This window comes from Enhydra lutris, unplaced genomic scaffold (genome assembly GCF_002288905.1).
Source record: "Enhydra lutris kenyoni isolate GAN:26980312 unplaced genomic scaffold, ASM228890v2 scaffoldscaffold9, whole genome shotgun sequence".
Lineage (NCBI taxonomy): Eukaryota > Metazoa > Chordata > Mammalia > Carnivora > Mustelidae > Enhydra > Enhydra lutris.
In genome coordinates this window covers 13,876,229-13,898,419 of record NW_019154093.1, presented here as the reverse complement: position 1 = coordinate 13,898,419, position 22,191 = coordinate 13,876,229, and the positions used below count along the sequence as shown (strand labels likewise).

The window sequence follows — 22,191 nt, the reverse complement described above, 5'->3', positions numbered from 1 at the left end:
AAAAAAAAAAAAAAAAAACCACTGATGAAAAAAAATTGAAGGCAACACAAAGAAATGGAAAGGCATTCAATCCATGCTCATGAATTGGAAGAGCAAACACTGTTAAAATGTCTACACTACCCAGAACAATCTACACAGTTAATGTAATCTCTATCAAAATAGCAAGAGCATTTTTCACAGATCTAGAACAATCCTCACATTTGAATGGAACCACAAAAGACCCCTAGTAGCTGAAACAATGTTGAAAAAGAAAAAGCTAGAGGCATCACAATTCCAGACTTCAAGTTATGTTACAAAGATGCTATAATCAAAAGAGTATGTTAATGGCACACAGACTCACAGATCAATGGCACAGAAAATCCAGGAGTAAACCCACAACTATATAGTCAACTAAGATTTAACTAATTAATAATATAAGAATATGCCACAGGGAAAAGAGTCTCTTCAACAAATGGTGTTTGGAAAACTGGACAGCCACAGGCAAAAGAATGAAACTGGACCAATTTCTTTTATCAGACACAAAAATTAATTCAAAATGCATTAAAGACCTAAATGTGAGACCTGAAACCATAAAAATGCTAGAAAAGAGCACAGGCAGTAATTTCTCTGACATTGGCTGCAACAAATTTTTTCTAGATAGGTCTCTCCTGAGGCAAGGGAAACAAAAGCAAAAATAACCAATTGGGACTACAGCAAGCAAAATAAAAAGCTTCTGCACAGTGAAGAAAACAATCAACAAAACTAAAAGGCAGCCTACGGAATCAGAGAAGACACTTACAAAAAATATATCCGATAAAGGGTTAGTATACAAAATACATAAAGAACTCCTATGACACAAATACCCAAAACCCAACAATTACCCAAAACCAAATAATCCAATTAAAACTGAGCAGAAGACCGGAGAACAGACATTTCTCTAAAGAAAACACCCAAATGGCCCACAGACACATGACAAGATGCTCAACATTACTCATCATTACGGAAATACAGATCAAAAGCATGACAAGGTATCACTTCACACCTCAGGATGGCAAAAATTAACACAAGAAACAGGTATCAAAGAAGATGTGGAGAAAAAGGAACCCTTTTGCTGTTAATGGGAATGCAACTGGTGCAGCCACTGTGGAAAACAATATGGCAGTTTTTAAAAAAATTAAAAACAACATTACCTGACAACCCAGTAATCTGCGTATTTACCCAAAAAATCTTTTAAAAATACTAATTCAGAGACCCCTAGGTGCTCAGTCGAGTTAAGCCAGGCTAAACCAACAATTTCCCAAGTGCACATCAAGAAGGCCCCTCAGGGTGCCTGGGTGGCTCAGTCGTTAAGCGTACACTCAGGTCGTGATACCAGGGTCCTGGGATCGAGCCCTGCACCAGGCTCCCTGCATCAGGCTCCCTGCTCAGCGGAGAGTCTGCTTCTGCCTCTCCCTCTGCCACTCCCCCTGCGGAAGCGCTCTCTCTGTCAAATAAATAAAATCTTTTAAAATAAAAAGCTCAAGAGCCTCCAACCAAAACAGCCCTGCTTTTGATTTATACTTTTTTTAAAAAGATTTTATTTGAGAGAAAGAGAGAGCAGCGATCACGCTCGAGAGAGCATGAGTCGTACGCAGAGCAGAGGGAGAGAAACAGACTCCCCACTGAGCAGGGAGCCTGATGTGGGGCTCAATCCCAGAACCCTAAGATCAAGACCTGAGCTGAAGGCAGACACTTAAACGACCAAGCCACCCAGGCCACCCCTGATTTATATTTTTTAAATGAGTAAGATTTTACTTAAAGAAAGGGTTCTTGGGCTGAAACAAACTGGAAAACTAGACGCATTAAGTTTATTTCACAGAGCTACCATGGAAAAAAAAAATAACTTTAGAGACATGCACTCCCACCATACTAACAAATTACATACAACAATGTGCTCATGTACATTTTGAAACAAGAACAGACTATAAAGGCACCTGGGTAGTGCAGCTGGTTAAGCATTCAACTACTGGTTTCTGATCAGGTTGTGATATCAGGATCATGAGATGGAGCCTTGTGGCGAATTCTGTGCTCAGCACAGGGTCTACTTCAGATACTCTCTCCCTCTGCCCCTAATTCCCTCCCCTCACCACCATGCACATGCGTGCTCAATCTCAAATAAATAAAATATATATTTTTAAATATTTTATTTATTTGACAGAAAGCACAAGCGCACAAGCAGGGGGAGCAACAGGCAGAGGGAGAGGGAGAAGCAGGCTCCCTGCTGAGCAGGGAGCCCGATGTGGGGCTCAGTCCCAAGACTCTGGGATCATGACCCAAGCCGAAGGCAGACGCTTAACTGACTGAGCCACCTGGAAGCCCCAAGAAATCTTAATTTAAAAAAAAAAAAAAAAAGACTGTAAAAAGATAAAGATAAAAATAGAATTCCAATGAGAAGCCTGGCTGGCTAAGTCAGTAGAGCACAAGACTCTTGATCTTAGGGTTGTGAGTTTAAGCCCCAGGTGTGGCATAGTTTACTTAAAGTAAAATTAAAAAGTAAATAAATAAAGTCCCATTATTTCTACATCCCAATAATCTTCTTACATTCTGCCTTCGAAGACCACCTAGATAACAGGCCTATATCTGGGATGTGGCAGTGGCAGAGACCAGAAGTAAGAAAAAATAAAAGGAACCAGAAATGATGGGACTTCCAGCCTGGGTCATCAAGGTGAGAGAGACTTAAGAGGATTCTCGGGGATGAAGGGGGAGGAGTAACAAACCAAGTTAAAAAAAAAAAAAAAAAAGGAAAAGAAAAAAAAAAAAAAAAGCCAAGTTAAACATGATAGGCACTACCACCTGCCCTGTTTCTCTGGAAACACCCAGAGGGGCAAGAAGGAATTAGCCTGAGAGTTCAGACCGCACGTCAGAGCAAGAGCTGTAGATTTAGGGATGCTGAGAATCGGGTTCAGAATTGAAACCGAGGGAGTGGCTATTACCAGTGAAGACAAACTGAATGTAGAACAAGCCTTCCGGAATAGGAGGAGGAAGAGAAAAGGGAGATCCAGGGGCACGTAGGTGGCTCAGCAGATTAAGTGTCTGCCTTCAGCTCAGGTCATGATCTCCACGTCCTGGGATCATCCTGGGATCGAGCCTGCTTCTCCCTTTGCTCCCTGCTCTTGCTCTCAGTATCTCTCTCAAATAAATAAAACCTTTAGAAAAGGAAAGGAAAGGAAAGAAAACAGAAAAGAGATCCAGCCACAGAGAATACAGGAGGAATACAGAAAGCAAGAAGGGGAACGCCACAGTGCCAAGGGATGCCAAAGAGCTGAGCAGGAAGGGGCCAAAGGACACAGCAACTGGGAGGTGTCAGGATTTTTTTTTTTTTTTTAAGATTTTATTTATTTAGGGGCGCCTGGGTGGCTCAGTGGGTTAAGCCTCTGCCTTCGGCTCAGGTCATGATCTCAGGGTCCTGGGATCGAGCCCCACATTGGGCTCTCTGCTCAGCGGAGAGCCTGTTTCCTCCTCTCTCTCTGCCTGCCACTCTGCCTACTTGTGATCTCTATCTGTCAAATAATAAATAAAATCTTTAAAAAAAAAAAAAGATTTTATTTATTTGACAGAGAGAGAGGGATCACAAGTAGGCAAAGCAGCAGGCGGGGGGCGGAGGGGAGGACAGGCTCCCTGCCGAGCAGAGAGCCCGATGCTGGGCTCGATCCCAGAACCCTGGGATCATGACCTGAGCTGAAGGCAGAGGCTTAACCCACTGAGCCACCCGGGCGCCCCTGTCAGGATTTTTTTGAGATAAGTTCCAGCAGACAGAAGTTAGATACTAAGGAATGAAGGCATCGAAACTCATCTTGATAAGATTAAGGGAGGAAATGAGATCATAAGGAATTCCCTCCAATTGTATTTGAAAAAGGGAGCTACATATGATTTTTTTTAAAGATTTTATTTATTTATTTGACAGACAGAGATCCCAAGTAGGCAGAGAGGCAGGCAGACAGAGAGAGAAGCAGGCCCCCTGCTGAGCAGAGAGCCCGATGTGGGGCTCCATCCTAGGACCCTGGGGTCATGACCTGAGCTGAAGGCAGAGGCTTTAACCCACTGAGCCACCGAGGTGCCCCTACATATGATTTTTTTTTAAAGATTTTTATTTATTTATAACAGAGACAGTGAGAGGGAACACAAACACAGCGGAGCTGGAGAGGGAGAAGCAGGCTCCCCGCTGAGCAGAGACCCTGATGTGGGACTCGATCCTGGTACCATAACCTAAGCCAAAGGCAGACACTTAACCACTGAGCCACCCAGGCGCCCCTGCATTTGGTTTTACAGGCAGAGAGTGAAGAAGCCTGTGAGAGGAGAGATACTAAGCCTTCGGCAGACAGAGTAACGGTCCCCCAGAGATGTGCAGTTCTCATCCCTGTGAATGCTATGTTGACAGGACAAAACATTATTAAGTTTGCTCATCGGATAAAATAGTGAGATTATCCTAGATTCTCTGGGCAGGCCCAGTGTAATCAAACAGTGCTTAATAATGAAGACAGAAGCAGAAGACTTGGTGTCTGAGTGACGTGATGTGAGCAAGACTTGGCAGATGTGGCTGCTTTTGTAGACAGAAGAAAAAGGCCACCGGCCAAGGAATGTGAGCAGCCTGAAGAAGCTGGGCAGGACAAGGTGTCTCCCTCTGGTGCCTCCCAGGTCAGACTCCTGAAGAACTGGAAGATAATAAATCTGTACTGGCCTCAGACTCTCAGTTTCTAGGAACTTGTGAAAAGCGGCAACAGGAAATGAGCGTGGGGTAGGAGATATAAATAGGTCATTTAGGAGGTCCAAATGCCGGAAGTAGAGAGGTCAAGACCAAGAACACCAGAAGGGAGCTCTGGGAAAGAAGATGCCAGTCTCCAGCCCTGTTTGTTCCGATTGACTCCTGCATGCCAGCCTATGCATCCCGCATACCGTGCTTGCGTGGCGGCCATGCAGACACCGGTGACACACGATCCCCGGCCTCAAGGAGCTCGTGGCCCACCCAGAGGTGGACTTGGTGTGCGAGTCTCAAGTCTCTGTCCTTTCCATTACTGTCCCGTTGCCTCTGACCAAAGTAGTCTGATCTATTCAAATAGTTAAATACCATTCCATATTTTCTCATCTTCCAGCCTAACTACTCCTCCTGCTCTGTGGTCTCTGCATCGCCTTCCTCCCTGAGATATGCTCCGACTTCTAAATTCCTTCACTATGTAGCAGCAAGGGCTGGGTTCCAACCCTAGCTCTAGCCGTGTGAGCCCAGGCAAGTAGTGTTCCACTCACTGAGTGGGAGCAGTGAAATCTGCCCCCACCACGGGTTCTTTGGGAGGATGGGGTGTGACAGCAGGTAGGGTCTCCCAGGCCCCTGCCTGCAAGAGCTAGCGCTCAGGCTCCTGAGTTCTCTGTTCCCCCTTTTCTAATGTCAGGCACCAGGTCAAGGTCAATGTTCTTAATGGGGCTTGTCCCGAACAGAGAATAGCCAACTACTCCCTCCTTGTTTTGGGAACTTTTTCAAAGCAGCTTCAACTAACAAGAAATGTTACAACAGACACATCACTGTGGCTCTGGTGCTTCAGCAGTCAGTCAACCTGGCTGCTTTTACCAGGGCCCTTGACATAGAGCAGCACATTAACTGAACAGCAAGAGGCCCGAATTACAGCGTGTGGGATGCTCAAAGTGGGGGCAGGAGGGCCACAAGGGTGCTCTTCAAAACCCAGCTACTTCCAAATATAGATAGAATGCCATTAGACCTCTCCAAGGGTGGGTAAAGTGGTGCAGCTTCTGCCCCAAACTTTGACTGTGAGTCCCCCATTCCAACCCAATCAATCCTGACGTCAGCTTCCTACGAAAACTAAACTTCCATTCATGCCTTCTACGTTTCCAGAAGGCTCATGGGCCAAGATCCAGGACCATGCTGGTGCCCGAAGAAGCCAGGATGGTGTGGCACAGGGCCTGGCTCCTGGCAGTTTGCCTTCCCCGGCCCAGGACAACCGTCCGGAGAGTGTGACACACTGTCGTAAAAAGGGAGCCAGGCGCTGCCGGTGTTCAAGGTAGAAGGGCGCGCAGATGGCAAGCAACAAACGGTTTCTGCGAGTAGTGACTTCTGAAAAGGGCTGGGCTCCAATCAGCAAGAGAACTGTTCCAGGAGAGACGTGTGTGTCGAGGACTCCCTGCCTCCTCCCACCTCAAAGCCGCCTGCAGCCTGGTGATGGCCACACAATACACAAGAAGGCACAGGAGGCCACTGAACGGTACATGAAAAAGCGGTTGAAATGACAGATTTTATGTCATGTATACTTTAGCACAATTAAAAACAAACCAACCTAAAATGTGAAGAACAAATACAATAGGAGTGCTTCAAATGACAAAAGGAGAAGTGAAGCAAGCGTGGCCAAGTACTGACAACCGTCAAGCCCCAGCCAAGAGCATCTGTGAGATTCCTTTATGACTCCACATGCAGCTTTGTGCACTTAAAAATGTATTCTAAAACGCTCCAATCTCCAGAAACACATGGCAGTGACCCTTCCAAAGTCAAGCTGCTTCAGGGCACACAGGCAGACCCTCCACAGCACCTCCCAAGGCCCTCTCCAGACCCATACGCCTGCGACCAAACAAACTCTGCACATGCTTTGACCCTGGCATGTGTGACCATCACCATTTAGAACGCACTCCTCTCCTGGACTCCCTTCCCCATTTCCCTCCAGCCGCCACGCACACTCCTGCAAACCCTCAGCCTAGCTACAAGGCCTGCTTCTCTGCAGTCTCCCCATACTCTTAACCCCAACCCCAGGCTGAGCTACTAATTCTTCCACTTGGACTACAACACTTATCCCAAAGGAGTGGATTTATTTGTTCACATCTAGACTCTGCACAGTCCCAGCCCCGAGCAGGCATGCTGTATGTCATTACAGAGTTTTAAAGCAAAGAGGCAGAGCAGCCAAGTTATTTTTAAAGAATGTGAAGTAGTTCAAAGATGGCAGCGCAGGCCACCTGGGTGGCTCACTGGTTGAGTGTATGGTTGTGGCTCAGGTCATGATCTCGGGAGTCCCTGGGATTGAGCCCCACATCAGGCTCCACGCTCAGTGGGGAGTCTGCTTGTCCCTCTCTCTGCTCCTACCCTCTTACTCATGCTCTCTCCCTCTCTCAAATAAATAAAATCTTAAAAAAAAAAAAAAAAAAGGCCACACAGATGTAACAGAAGGAGCCAGGAAGGCACTCGTGGTCTTTGAGCAGGAATAAGAGGCACGTCAGACCTCCTTCTCCCAGTCTATCTCCACATGGAAGGTCTCCCGGCTTTTCTCCCCAGCCCTTGGACCTTAGTGAACTTCACCGCGTCAGGGTCTGCCTCTGGCGGAGGGAGTAGCCTCAGGTCTGTGTCCTCCACACATGAAAGGCAATTGGAAAACGTTCAGCCACTATGAGAGGCCTGCGTCCTCCAGGGCTGCCTGGGGACTAGGTGGGTAACCGGTCTCACTGAGGTTAAATGAGCAGCAGAGCCATTAGGCCATAGGTTAAAAGCCACTCCCTTCAATCATTTTAACTGATAACGAAGTAACATTCTGAGCTACATATGCCCGACTCCTGCATCCATTCCTTAACTGGTTCCTAATTTGAGAGGAAAAAAGATGGGTATTACTTGTTGGCTCCTCCCACCAAACACACATAGACAACTTGCCTCTGTGGTAAGATTAACTTACAAGTAACATACAGTCTAAACCATGTGGAGAAAGTATTTAGCATATAGTAACTCTCTGCTATCGTTAGCTGCTTCTGTGGTTGTGACTAGAACCAGAAGCAAGAAAGTCAGGGGGACGCTGCTCAAGGACAGTGTGACCTACAGCGTGACAGCAGGGTCAACGAGGACCCAAGAGCTTTGCGAAGAGGAATGGCTCTGATGTAGCATCAGGGACCATAAGGGGTTCCGGTGTCCAAGGTGGAAAGCCACCTCTTGTGGAAGCTGCCGCAGGAGAGCAGAGAGCAGCCACGAGAGGCAATGAGAAGGAGGAAACACGGTCCTCAGCTCAGCGGCCTGCACCTGCCCAGACGAAAGGAGGGACGTGCGGTGAAAAGGAGATCTACAGAAACTGAGCCCTGAGACTGAGGGAAGGCAGAAAGGAAAGACAAGGGACAAACCAACCACAACCATCCTCTACTCGGAAAACCCGAAGAACTTTATCATGGGTTCAGGGTTAGTATTTCAGCCAAGAACAGAGAAAGCCAATAGGCCGAATGCTAACATCCAGAGATGAGTATACTTGAGGGGCTGGGGATGGTTCTCCATTTGCACAGACTTTCAAAATATCTCATAATAAAAACTTCTCGAAGACCAATTTTTCAAAGGTAAAGGTAAGGAAATGGGGAATAACTAAAACTTTTCTGCACTGACTTCAACCCCACCCCAGCCCCACTCAAGGCTACAACTTGACCCATAAGCTGTGAGGCTGGGGAGTAAGAACAGGTCACTTGGGTAGGCGTGAGTCTGGTTGCATTCAACACGGCCCTGCTGTGTCCCACTCAGTTCCAGAGAGCCTTTTTACACAAAACAGCTTTCGGTGACAGCATGTTCCAGAAGAAAGCCTGAACATTCACATTCATGGCTTTGGGAATTCATCCTGGTCTCCAAAAAGATGCTCCATCAATACTGCTGTACTGGGAGATGAAGAATATATGGAGGGGCGGGAAGGAGAGGGAGAACTCCCATGGGTGGCTACAAGGCAGTGGAGATTTTCAGGAAAAATAACCTTGAATTTTCAGGTACAAAAAGCCATTGCATCCCCACCCACAGACTGCACAGGACTGCAACCACTGCCACTCTAACCCTCGTGCCTCTAGAGCAGGTGGGGTGGGCAGGTGTGTCCAACACCTGGAGATCTGCAGCTGTGATTAAGACGCCTGGATTCTCTGGAACAGTCACACAGGGGCAAGAGAAAAGGAACTCCCAGCAAAGAACAAAGTGGAAGTGAACCAGCGCCGCCCGGCTTTCTGCTTGACACTGCAGACGGGAGGCCCATCCTGGTGGTCTCTCCTGCCATCCGGGATACCTGCAGCAAGCACCCCCACACCCCCAGCAGACGCCCTCCTCCACAGGATCCCAGCCAGGGAGCACTGCCCAGAGCCCTTACCTCTGCCAGCTCCCGCTCACTGATACTTCCGGTGGCGCCCCCTTTCTTCCTTGTGCAGGGCTCTCCCACGGTGACCCTGCCGTCCCCTTTGGCATAGCTGTGCACAGTGAGAACTCCCGACTGCCCTTGGGCTCGGCAGGACAGAGGCTCACTGGTTTCTGAATCGGAAGAAATAGAATCTCGAGAAGAACCGGAGCCCAGGCTAGAAGATGATTTCTTTTTCGAACCTGAGAGGACAAGGCGTCCCCCTAGAGAAGCAGGATTCACAGAAAGATCCAAGGCAGCTGCTTCTTGTTCCTCCTCTTCCTCCTCATCCTCCTCTTCTAGTTTGACATTTTTAAGCTCTTCAAATTTGACTTCAGAGGAGTCAGAATAATCTGAAACACACACGCACATTGGCCAGAGCCAACTTCCCCACGCACATTTGAAGCCAAAGCAAAGCAAAGGGGCAAAGCACAGAGAAACACAGGCAGCGAGTGTGGTGCAGCTTCTGATTCGGGCTCGGTCACCTGCAGGGTCACTGTGTGATCTGGGACTGACTGTTCAGCCCCACCGGGCCTCCAGGTTCGTCCCGTGGAGTGTAGGCAGCCTACCACCTATCTCCAGGGTTCTGTGTCTACTATGGAGCACAGGCTGGCACACAACAGAACCCTCAGAAGTCACCTGCAGGAACCAAGGCCTGAACGCAGCAGGCCTGGTGACCCCAAGCTAGAGCAAGTGCTGAACAGAGGAAGCTGGGCCCCAAGGCCCTGCTCCACAGTGCTGTCCAGCTGCCAGGAGGTGCACCAAGGCAGCCTCTGTACAGATCCGCCAAGCCTCACCCGAGGCTCACCCAAGCCCCCCAACCACCATCCCAGCGGGTAGAACGGCTGTCCACACCACTTCCTTCCTAAAATCCAAGTAGCCCCTCAAGCCCCCAGGAGAGCAAACTCTAAGATGGCAGCCAATCCCCTCACCATCTTATTCCTACTTCTCCAGCCTCATCTCCTGCTAGCACCGCTGTCTTCTACCCTTCCCACCCCTGTAATCGAGTTACAGGAAATCACTACCAGCTCCCCTAATAGCTCATGTGGTTTCAGACCTCCATGCTGGCGCCCCTGCCTATTCCCCTTTGGGTGCCCTGACTCTCTGCCTGCCTGGAAAACTCCAACCTCTCTCCTAAGAGTTGGGTCAGCATCACTTCCCCGACTTCGGTGTCTCCCCGACCCCTCATCAGGCAGAGGGAGGCAGTACTTCCCCTATCTTCCACCCAGCATGCCCCTCTCCAAAGGGCTCCTCACAGCCATTCTCACACTCCACTACCACTCTCTGCCCACAGACCCATCTCCCCCAACACCTATGACCCAGCACACAACATGGCATCTAACCCACAACAGACCCCAGTGACGCTATGTTTGGAAAAACATCAGAGCCAACAGACCTGGGAAGGGAAGAGCATCCTCGACTTGCCGCACGGAGCTGTGGGTGGGCCTCACGGGAGCGAGGGCAGCCTGGCACTCTGCCACATCGTACTGTCCGGAACTCAGCTCCTCCTTGGGGAAGAGGTCACTCTGACTCACCTCCTGCGGTATTTCAAGACAAACCCGGTGCCTCTTGGTCCCTATACGATGTTTGGCGAGGCTGTGAGGAAGAGAGCACACTTTTGAAGGGCCCACAAACACAGTCACATCCACACACATTCACCCACATCACACATGACCCAAAATGAGCAAACAGCCAGAGCCTGTCCACTGCGCCTCACGCTTGAGTCCCACCTCTCGTCTGTGGGAGACATGGGACTTCACCTCTCCCTGCCTATTTTATCCAGTGGGAAACAGGAACATCCCCAGCCCCCTCAGAGGTTGTATGTCAGGCTTATGAGGTACGCTGAGTACCTGGCGGAGCTCCTGGCCTACAACAGCTACCCCGTAACCAGTTCTCCTTTCTTCTCCATGTGGCTCAAGGCAGAAGACAGATCCTCCCGCTCAGACACCAAGGACACTGGCCAACCTCAATCCTGCCACCCCCCCAGCCCCTGTGGGTCTCATTCCAGCCACGACATTCTCCTCTGTAAAAATTGCCTCATGTGCCAGGGCACCTGTATGGCTCAGTCAGTAGAGCATGCGACTCTTAATCTCGAGGTGATAAATTCAAGTTGGGCATGGAGCCTACTTAAGACAATAAATTAAAAAAAAAAAAAGTCTCAGGTGGCAATGAGAAAATGACTTTTCTGGCTCAGAGGGAGCCATGTTCTCTTTGTATGTGACCTTCGCTACAGCCAGTTACAGGTCCACATACAGATGTGGTCATTCCTGGGTGATGGCTGTTAAGGAAGAGCCTGGATGCCCTTGCCCTGAGGATTCTAGAGCCTTTACCAAGAATAAAAATTCCCTCAGCTGTGGCTCCAACACCCCACTTAGAAACAGCCTCTCGACAGGTTACGGAAGCTGCCTAAGCACCTCTCCCTCAAACAGCTGGGCCCAGAGGGCCGCCGGGTTACCTTCTCTTTAAGTCACCCTCCTCTCCATCCTCAAGCCCTTCCATGTCATCTTCCTCCCGACACTCCTCGTTTCTGGCTCTTGGAGGCAGTTCATTCTCCTTAAGGAACTCGGCTGCTTCTGGCGTGGGCAGAGTATGGTCGATAACTGTGCTGTCCTTCCCAGCTTTCCAAAGCTTGTACCTTTCTGGCTGGAACTTCCTCACAAACACGTCCATGGAGATCTTCACCATGTCCTTCCTACAGGAGCACTGTCCCAGGGAACCAGGAGAGCTCCAGTCAGCATGCTTTAACGGCTTCTCCATGACCCCCATATCCCATCTCCTTCCTCCAAGTGAAATAAAGATACAAGCCCATTTAAAGCCAAACTGCTGGCACTCACAGCTGAGAGCGGACTGGCCTTGCGGAACCTTCGAGCATGGGGGGGGAAGCAGGGAAAGAGCAGGCAGGAATGAGCGGCGCTGGGATGCGCCCACCCAGGCCCTTTGCCAGGCTGCACAGAAAAACACCGCAACGAAGCTCCGCACTCACGCCCGGGAAGGCGGACGCCCGCCTTCCGTCCGCGCTCTAGCCCAGCCAGGCCCACAGGAGCAGGTGTGCCCAGTCAGATGTCTAGCCCTGCCTGCTTCCCTAACCTGAAGAACTTCTCAGAGAAAACCCACAGGGGCCAAAGCAAGAAGCACCAGTGTGTGCGGGTGTGGTTTTCAAGCTCAATGGATGTAAGCATGGAAACCTCACTTGAGGTGCCCCAAACCTGAACTTTTTACAATTCTAGATGAACACAATATGGGGGCACTTCTGCCCATTCCTGTCACTCCGTTTCTGAATTCCAGCAGTTCAAAGAACATTCTAATCGCCAGCCAGCGTAGCTAACAAGAATTTGCTCACCAGACGTTTTCGGGCACGGCATTACAGAAAGAAACCAGACAGACTTACCAGCACCGCTTGCTTGCCATATTCAATCCACCGCCGGGTAGCAAAATTGGTGGACTCCGCACAGTTGAAGCCATGGTTAAAGCCGGCATGGTAACCGTACGGGAAAGTGATCATGAATTCTCCAGCTTCTTGAGTGACCTGAACAAGAGCAGACTTGAAGCAGCCACAGCAAATGGCTGAAGTCTACCCAGCTGGACGTCTGACCTCCAGTGCCGCGAGCTTCGCTGAGTAACCCAGGGAAAGTCCTAGAACTACCGGGGGTCTTTGTAAAATGCAAAGCCCTATCATATCCGACCCCATCACTGTAAGTGACCATTCCTCCAAATCAACAGTGTTCAAGGGGACCAGACTCTGCTCGGGCACTGGGAAGCTGCAGTACCTCCACCTTTAATATCCTCGTATATCAAAGTACTGCTATATAGGCTAGCTCTGGCCCATGCCCGGTACAGAAGGATGAACTAGATTAAAGCCCCTTGGTGAAACAGACCAGAAAGGGTAAGACGAAAGACTTCTGTATATAAAATCAGCTCACCTTGTCAAAGGGAATTCCGTATTTCTTCAGCATTAAAGGGGAAATCAAGGTCATCTTATGGCGGAGAAAAGCCTCGCAGCTTTGAGCACTTCCAGGGAAAAAACCTGTTGCAAGGAACATGGGCCCAGGTTAAGACACTGCTCCACGCCAGCTCTTCAACCCTAGAGATGCTGCACCCTTGGGCATCTCATCCAGATGATGAGGAGGATAAAATCACCACAGATCCTTCTAGCTTCAAGCTAATCCTAAGATTCTACAGTGAGCCCCTAGGCTCTCTCCCGTGCAAGCTGTTATGTGGGTAATCAAATTCTGTTTGGGAGACTGAGATCACCCAAGCTCCCCTGTTCTTATAAAAAGCCTTCAAACTGTTTAGGACCTTCCTCTGTTAACCTGAATCCCTCAGTCCTTTGTTAGTAACACATCCACAGTGCAGATCACCCAAGCTCTCCAGAAACAGGCTCTCTGGAGGTACAAACTTATTAAAATCCACTTGAACAAAAGCACAAAAACTGAATTTTCACATTTGGGTTTCCGACAGGAGAACAAGACCCAATATGCATGGTACACGATCTCTGGTCAAATAAACCCATGCCTGATAAAACTGAGGCAAAGACGAGGAATTACTTACTTAGCAGTCAAAAAAAAAAAGAATTATTTAGTCCCCTCCCAGGACAAATGGAGGAAGTTTCCAATTTAATTGCTCTGCTGGGGTAACCAATCTGGCAGCCCAGCTCACCCCCTACACACAGGCCTGAGGAAGGACAACATAAGCATCTGACCAGGGAACGGACATTTTAGAACAAGGAGCACAGCACACGGGGAGGTCTGACCCAGCACAGGGAGGAGTCACAGTACCTTTGGCAAGGCGCTCCAGCCGCTTTCCATGCTCCGGGGGAACAGAGTACCTGCAGTCACAGAGAAGCGTCGGATGCGGAGCAGAGGACACTATAGGAGGTTAAGGAACTTTTCCCATTCTCAAAACAGCTCTCCCTCAAACAGGGAGACTAAGACTGGAGGCACTTCTTCAGGTGACAGAAAGCTTTTTTTTCCCTCATAAAATAACAGATTTTTCAACTTCCTAACCACAAAAACTAGAAAGGAGTCTGGAGAAATGATTTGTTAGACTACTGGGGGCCAGGAGGGAGGAGCCCACAAGTAAGTACGAGTGAATATGTTTCTTTTAGAGCCTTTCATTTACCGAGACAAGAGCCAGAATTTATGGTATGTAATCAGCGTTACTCTCCTTTATAATGTTCAAGAAATAAAAATTTTGGGGGCGCCTGGGTGGCTCAGTCATTACGTGTCTGCCTTTGGCTCAGGTCATGATCCCAGAGTCCTGGGATCGAGCCCAGCATCGGACTCCCTGCTTGGTGGGAAGCCTGCTTCTCCCTCTCCCACTTCCCCTCCTTGTATTCCCTCTCTCGCTCTCTGTCAAATAAAATATTTTTAAAAAAAATTTTTTTTCTTTAAAAGGATAGCATTAAGTGCTCCTGGCACAGCCTAAAAAGGCCTAACTGGGATAGGATAGAAGAGGAATGGAAAACGAGGTGAAAATGGGATTTGATACCACAGACCAGGCCCCAGAGATGCTGCTGAGCCCATTTTTCTCTTCATCTCTGTAACAGCTACACTGATTACCCAATAATTAATTACTCCTCCACCCTGCAGGGTAGTGAGATGCAAGAGAAATTGTTCCTCATTAAATAAAACAAAAAACAACAACACTTAACTGACTGAGCCACCCAGGTGCCCCGATTGAAAAAAGAGAGAGAGAAACCACGGAACCACTTAAAATTTTCACAACACTGTTAAAACTTTATATTCTGAAACTCATAGTAAGTCTACTTTAACCTTCATAATTGACTCTAAAGATCATTCCCCAACAGAAATTTCTCATCCCAAATAATTTCATTATGAAACAGATGGGGAGGAGCAGAAAATGCTGGTCATCCAAAGGACCTTGGGTCCATCAGGCAACATTGACCAAGTCTCTAGAGGTCCCTCTTCCAATGACCTAAAGAGCACGTGTAATAACCAGAAAATCTTCTCTCTACAGAATAATGAAAATCCAACCTCAGGGAATTTAGGATTAAAAAGGCAAAAGACACAAAAGCAACACATACAGATTCTAGAAGTCTAGCCATCTAAGAAAAGAAATGCGACAGCAGTTAGGGGGTGAACAGAAGCTCAGAAGGTTGCCCCACCATGATTAGAAACTGGAAAGCATCTGAAAAAAGAAAGGAAAACCTCTGAGAAAAAGAGGCAGCTGAAGATGCTGGCAAAGGAAATGAAGATGCAGTTTGAACGACTCCTCGTGACCTGGCCCATGGTGTCCCTGCTGGCCTCCTAGCTCTTCCCTCCTAATACACAGCACCCGCACCACAATGGACTTCCTCTAGTTTGTGAAGACATCGTGCTCTCTCTCAACTTAGGCTCCCTGTATGTGTTGTTCCAACTGCCTGGACACGCTCTCCTCAGTCTTCCCTGCCCCAAACCCGCCATCTTCCCAGTCAGCTAGGCCTCCTCATGTTAGGGCTCAGCTTCGTTGTCACCTCTCCCAGGGAAGCCTTCTCCAATACCCACCCCATGTTCACGTACCCTTCCTATGCGGACCTAGAGCACCCGTCAGAACTTCTTTCAGTGTATTTATTTCCTCACACGTTCAGTCTCCTACCTGTGTGAATGGATGCCTCATCTGTTTTGGTCACTGCTGTCCAACGTAGCTTCACTAAAATGCTGGGACTGAGAGACGGGTCAGCACAGGGAGAGAGGAGAGAACAGATCTTTCTCTCCCCAACTAGACTGAGAACATCCTGGAGAGCAGGAAGGTACGCAGAGAAGCCTTGCATCCCCTCTCAGGGTTAAGCACAGTGCTGCTCACCAAGTATTTTTTCCATGAGGAAAAAAAAGCTTTCTGTCACCTGAAGGAGTGCCTCCAGTCTTAGAAGCCTGCCTCTAAGAAATGCCTCAGGCCTGTTCAGAAAAATAAATCACAGCGGGAGAGCCTGCAAGAGCCTCTGGGGCTCTCAGTAACTCAGCCAACTTAGCTTTTCACACAGGGGTATTAAACGCTCTGCCACCTAGAGCCCTGCTCTTCACAGACCAGTCTGAGCACCAGGCTCCAACAGCAGCCCCTGGCTAAAACACCTGGTGACAATGTCAAATGCCAGTCCCAGGCCAGGCCTCCTGAAGCAAAATCTGCCTTTTAACCAGATCCCGAGGTACCGTGTAGGCACACAAGAGCTGAGAGGCCTGTGGTGGCCCGAGAAGCCCCAGAGCTAAGGGCAGCCCAGCTTTACCAGGACTTCGGCTCTCCGAAGTGCAAGTAGTTGATGCTGTAGAGGTCCATGTCTTCGGTGTGCCAGGCAAAGGAGGTCTTCCACATGCCAAAGTACAGGTACGGGGTGTTCACACCCTCGATGGTGATCCCACTCTCCTTCTCCACCAGGTCCAGGATTGTTTTCAGTCGACCGATATTCCACTCATCTACATGCTGCAAAGAAAATCACAGTTAAGGGCAATTATAGTAAAAATAAACTAAGGCTCTTAACCTACAAATCACAGAAGAGGCAATGGGTGACCTGTCACCTCTAATGAAAGATGTGGAATAATGTGGAAACAGCCTCGACCCCAAAACCACAGCCCCCCTCACTCACTCTTCACGGCCACCACCGGAACCGACGCAATTAGACCTCCAAAGGCCAAATACCACTTGGTAAAGGAAACCAGGATATGAAAGACAAATCAGAAGGCAACAGCCAGCCCGTTCCTAACCCCAGGAGGAGGAGTTTGATCTGAAGCTAAAGAAACTTACATCAAAATAGGAAAGAACTCTTAACGCTACCAAAAATACAACATGGTAATTAACTATCCCAATTTCGGACTCTTTAACCCCAATTTCTACTGGGCAGTGTCTTCCGTAAAAAGTCTACAGTGTCACCCAAATACTCTTCCTAAACTGTAATGGTCTGCTAGGAGCCCACCTCTCATAAATCCCTTCTGGATTATCGTGCCCGGCTTTTGTACCTCGCCGTCCCAGACCTTTATTGTATCTGCCTGCCATTTACATCTGTAAGTTTCACTTTCCATCACTCAAAAAATTGCCATGAAAAAACTTGAGATCTATTTAAATCCCTTCCTTCCAATAATTTACAAAAACATTAAATTGAGTGATAATCCCTCCAACTCCCTACAAATTTTTTAATCATCCAAAAACCATCCCAAATATTCTTTCCTAAGACTGTTAGCTAAGGCTGTTCTTTATGCCGAAAAACACCACACCCCAATCCAATGCATTCTGTTATAATAGCTTCTGCTAAAGAATCTTGTTTGGGGGGGCGCCTGGGTGGCTCAGTCTTTAAGAGTCTGCCTTCTGCTCAGGTCATGATCCCGGGGTCCTGGGATCCAGCCCCGCATCAGGCTCCCTGCTCAGTGGGAGGCCTTTTTTCCCTCTCCCACTCGCCCTGCTTGTATTCCCTCTCTAGCTCTCTCTGTGTCAAATGAATAAATAAAATCTTAAAAAAAAAAAAAAAAAGAAAAGAAATCTTGTTTGAGGGTTCTGAAAATCTAAATACGTTTCTCTTCTTAAATATCCACCCCTTTCACTAGTCAGTGATCTTTTTTCTGCGGGAACCACACTGCCTCTCCCCCAACGTTTTCATTAACTGTGATCCCACCCTTTCAAGAACTCATCAGCTACCACCCACAGACTATTCTAACAGCCCTTGCAAAGAACACCACATCGCCCAATTCACATGTAGAGTGGGAGAAATAAAATTCAGTCACATGCAAAAATACCCACAATTAAGTAAGCTCGGCACATCAGCCCTTGGTGGAGGGTTCTTTGCAAAGCCACTCATTCAGAAAGCAGCTTTTAGGTGCCTACGATGTGCTGGGCAGATAAAAATGATATTAAATTGGGGCGCCTAAAAAAAAAATTGGGGCACCTGGGTGGCTCAGTTCGTTGAGTGACTGCCTTCGGCTCAGGTCATGATCCTGGAGTCCCAGGATGGAGTCCCGTATCAGGATCCCTGCTCGGCAGGGAGTCTCCTTCTCCCTCTGACTCTCTCTCTCCTCTCATGCTCTCTCCCCCTCACTCTCTCTATCTCTCAAGCAAATAAAGTCTTTAAAAAAAAATGTTTTTTTAAATGGTATTAAATCACAAAACTGCTGCTGTTTCCAGTGAGTCTCACCTTTTCATAGAGAGTGCCATTCACATCTGCACCATAGATTGGGGGATTGAATGTGAGATTTTTCCAGTATTTCCGTTCAAGCTCTTCAAACTCACTATAGCGTGGGGTACAGTACCTTTCAAAAGTAAACAAAGTATTAACCACTTACCAGGACTAAATTCTTTAGGCACTATGAACCGCACAAGACAGAATCCCCTATTCTAGGGACAAGATATTTCAGACGAACAAGACTAACACTTCCAGACCCTATGCAGTGGCTAACTCAACAAATAATCACACCTAAAAACAAAGTATTGTTTTATTATTTTCTTAAAAAGTATTTTGGGCGCCTGGGTCACTCAGTTAGGCCTCTGCCTTCAGCTCAGGTCATGATCCCAGGGCCCTGGGATAAAGCCCAGAATCAGGCTCTCTGCTCCTCGAGGAGTCTGCCTCTCCCTCTCCCTCTGCCTGCTGCTCCCCCTGCCTGTGTGTGTGCACGTGCACATGTGCTCTCTCTCTCTCTCTCTCTCTCGCTCTCTGTGTCAAATAAATAAAAACAAACTAAATCTTAAAAAAATAGGATGCTTTAAAAAAAAAGGGAAAAATATATTTTTACATATGTACTCACACACGTAGCTGTCTGTATGTATGCCTCTATAAAAGCATTAAATATGTCTATTCTTTAGCTCAATTATCACCTTCTAAGAATTTACTCCAAAAAGTCTTTTAAAAATTCAAACCACTCAAAAATTATTACACAGGGGCGCCTGGGTGGCTCAGTGGGTTAAAGCCGCTGCCTTCGGCTCAGGTCATGGTCTCAGGGTCCTGGGATCGAGCCCCGCATCGGGCTCTCTGCTCAGCAGGGAGCCTGCTTCCCTTCCTCTCTTTCTCTGCCTGCCTCTCTGCCTACTTGTGATCTCTGTCTGTCAAATAAATAAATAAAATTAAAAAAAAAAATTATTACACGGCAATTTAAGAAAAAATAATGTGTAAATCAAATAGATATCTGAAAATGCACATTGTAACTCAAATGGCAAAAAAAAAAAAATGAATGGATATAGTGGAAGTGAAGACCCAAAACAGACTGTGGGGAGACAATGGAATGAATGGGAAAAAATCTTACTTTAAATACGGCCTTACAATTTAATGTCAGCCTACTGAATAATGAAGTTTGGGACTCTTAAATGCCCTTTGAAATATTTCAAACTCTTCCACCTCCAAATGATCTGCTTTATAAATTCAGATTTTTACCTGCTGGGTTTTCTTAAAGCTGGCTGACCATGCACATAGAAATCAAGGGTAAGGATTTGTTGCATTTCAGATGAAGGGGAAAATCACAGACTTGCTAATTGAAAAAGAGGCATCCTGAAATAAAAGGCCTCCCATATGCTGACAGGAGAAACCAGACACAAGAGACTGAGGCCTCTGGCGGAGCCCCATGAGCCAGAAGGCAGGTGAGCCCAGCCCCAGCACATAGCTAAAAACCAGACATAAAGAATGGCACAGCCTTTCATCTGCAGAGCTCGTCACACTTCTTCAACATGCTCTTACATAAATTCACTCTTTCAACAGCAGGTTGGTCAGCGATACAGATGTTCAAAGAGTTAAGCTCTCAACAGAACTAGAAAACCACATTTTGAATTGTGATAAGTCAAAGGAAAAGGTGACAAAGCACAGAAACAGAACAAGATCTGATGTGAGAGAGCGCGAATGTAAAGCCACGAAGTAATGCCCTTGGAAGTGTGAAGGCTGCCAAGACACACATCCAGCTCTGGGCTCGTTCACAGCAAAGACACAATCTAACATAACTGACTGGCTGAAATCAAGATGTGTACAGATCAAAAGGGCACAGGAAAAAAAAAAAGCAAGAAAAAAGGAAGGAATCTCTTGTGGACACTCAAAATTAAGGAGTAACATGGGAAAGGAGAAAGTCCAAGAAAGAGGATTAAGACGGAGCAGTCAAGGGCTCAAGAGAGAACCACAAAATCATCTTCTGTAAATCTGAGATCGAACGAAAGCTAAATATTCAAAACAGAGAAGAAACAGGGGAAAACAGAGGGCCTACAGAAAGGCGTGTCTAAGAGAGATAAGGATGTATGGATGATGAACGAAGGCAAAGAAAGTAACAACCAGCATGGCAGTTTATTCACACTTTGTTATGTCCAAATATAAAGGAGACAGAGGCTGGACAGGTGGTGAGGAGTTTGAGCATGATAAAAGACAGAAGCACCCAGAAGGAAGAGAAGAAACTATAAGGGCCAGCTTTCGATAAGCAGGTGTTATTAACACACCTGGCAAAAACTCCTTTTGAACCAACTCCCAACTTTCTCTTTTGCAACTCTGCAACTTACCAAGGTCAGAGAATGATCCCACTTCTGCGGGAAGAACAGTGGGATTACTTTAGGTAAGAATATGGATGCATTTAGAATGTGACGCAGTACTGGGAATAGTAAGGACACTTCCATAAAAAGAGCAGAAGGGGAGACAGAGCTAGGGCTGAGCACACCGCCCTTCAGTGGCACAGCAGCAGGGTTAGGAGACAGCTATGAGGATGAGACGTTAACTCCTAGACCCTATGAAGGGTAGGAAGAGACAGGTTTCCACTCACTTATCACTATTGGCTATCTTGCGGAACTCACGAACAGTCATGGCTTTCTTCTGTATATTGTACTGAGTGAAGAGGCCAGACTGCCCCGTCACCAGCTGCTGGATGGGGGCAGGAATGACCAGATCATCAATATCATCGTAGGATGCTCGTGGCTTCCACTCCTTTGGAGGAACGACCTGTAGGGAACACAAGAAACAAAGAGATCAGAAAGCTGGCAAGCTGGTCACAGTCCAGGATGTGGGTGGGCTGCTATCCTACCAGCCGATTTTACTATAAAGTGACTCTGATTTAACATAGCAAGTTACACTGATGTGCTAGCCCTGATCTAGTTTGGCCACCAACTAGCTGCCTCGTTGCAATGACCAAAGATAAGCAATACTCATTCTCAGCTCTATATCTTATCCGGACACCAAGACAAAAGGATGAAGAGCTGATTCTCTCTTATCTTAACAGAAAGTGCACATGAAGAACCAACTTGCTCTCAGGCTGCTGGATGGGACTGAAATGAGAACAAGAGAAGGTGGAAGGTCTAAGCCCTCAGTGACAGGTAAAACCACTAAAGCACACATCTCCACCATGCGGATGGAAGCAGCACAGCATCTGGCCCTGGGGCACAGGCTCTTTACTTCCCTTTAGAGATGCCAAGCAGCTCTCCTCCTACCCAAAAGATGCTTCAGATGTTAACGAAAGGAATTAACTTGCAAACAGGACAGTATACACTGAGCATCCTGACTGGCTTTCATTCCCCATTTAGGAAAAATTCCTGCTGCCCTGTCATAAAACCCATGTAGAATCACCCCACCCAACCTCACCTTGGCCAGCCCAGCCCGATGAGCTCCTTGGGACTCAATGTAGGCCATGTATCGACTGAAGTTCCGGAACTCCTCCATGGTTGGGTAAAAGGTCATTATCCGAGCACTGGGATTCAGAGCTTCAGATTCAGAAGCCATCTTCCCTCCTTTCTGACGTCACTTTGGTCAGACAGGAACCTGAAGAAAAACATTAAGAACATACAATGTGGGGCACCTGGGTGGCTCAGTGGGTTAAAGCTTCTGCCTTCAGCTCAGGTCATGATCCCAGAGTCTTGGGATCGAGCCCCACATGGGGCTCTCTGCTCAGCAGGGAGCCTGCTTCCCCTGCTCTCTCTCTGCCTGCCACTCTGCCTACTTGTAATCTCTGTCAAATAAATAAATAAAAACTTTATTTAAAAAAAAAGAACACAGAATGTAATTAGAACTAAATGGTGGGGGGGCGCCTGGGTGGCTCGGTGGGTTAGGCCGCTGCCTTCGGCTCAGGTCATGATCTCAGGGTCCTGGGATCGAGTCCCGCATCGGGCTCTCTGCTTGGCAGGGAGCCTGCTTCCCTCCCTC

The 22,191-nt window shown here is 47.6% G+C and overlaps 1 protein-coding gene across 2 annotated transcripts in view; it reads right to left on the bottom strand.

The window, feature by feature from the left end:
• Window positions 1-22,191, bottom strand: part of LOC111143010 (lysine demethylase 4A) — a 44,930-nt gene that overhangs the window by 19,964 nt on the left and 2,775 nt on the right. For both annotated transcript variants that reach the window (XM_022496406.1, XM_022496407.1), the window contains exons 2-11: window positions 21,634-21,810; window positions 20,822-20,997; window positions 18,235-18,349; window positions 16,342-16,535; window positions 13,898-13,947; window positions 13,043-13,146; window positions 12,511-12,648; window positions 11,578-11,825; window positions 10,519-10,718; window positions 9,099-9,475 (exon numbers count right to left, since the gene is read on the bottom strand). In XM_022496406.1, the coding sequence (XP_022352114.1) occupies window positions 9,099-9,475; window positions 10,519-10,718; window positions 11,578-11,825; window positions 12,511-12,648; window positions 13,043-13,146; window positions 13,898-13,947; window positions 16,342-16,535; window positions 18,235-18,349; window positions 20,822-20,997; window positions 21,634-21,771 (1,740 nt within the window). In that variant the 5' untranslated portion in view covers window positions 21,772-21,810. The remainder of the gene's footprint in view (window positions 1-9,098; window positions 9,476-10,518; window positions 10,719-11,577; window positions 11,826-12,510; window positions 12,649-13,042; window positions 13,147-13,897; window positions 13,948-16,341; window positions 16,536-18,234; window positions 18,350-20,821; window positions 20,998-21,633; window positions 21,811-22,191) is intronic.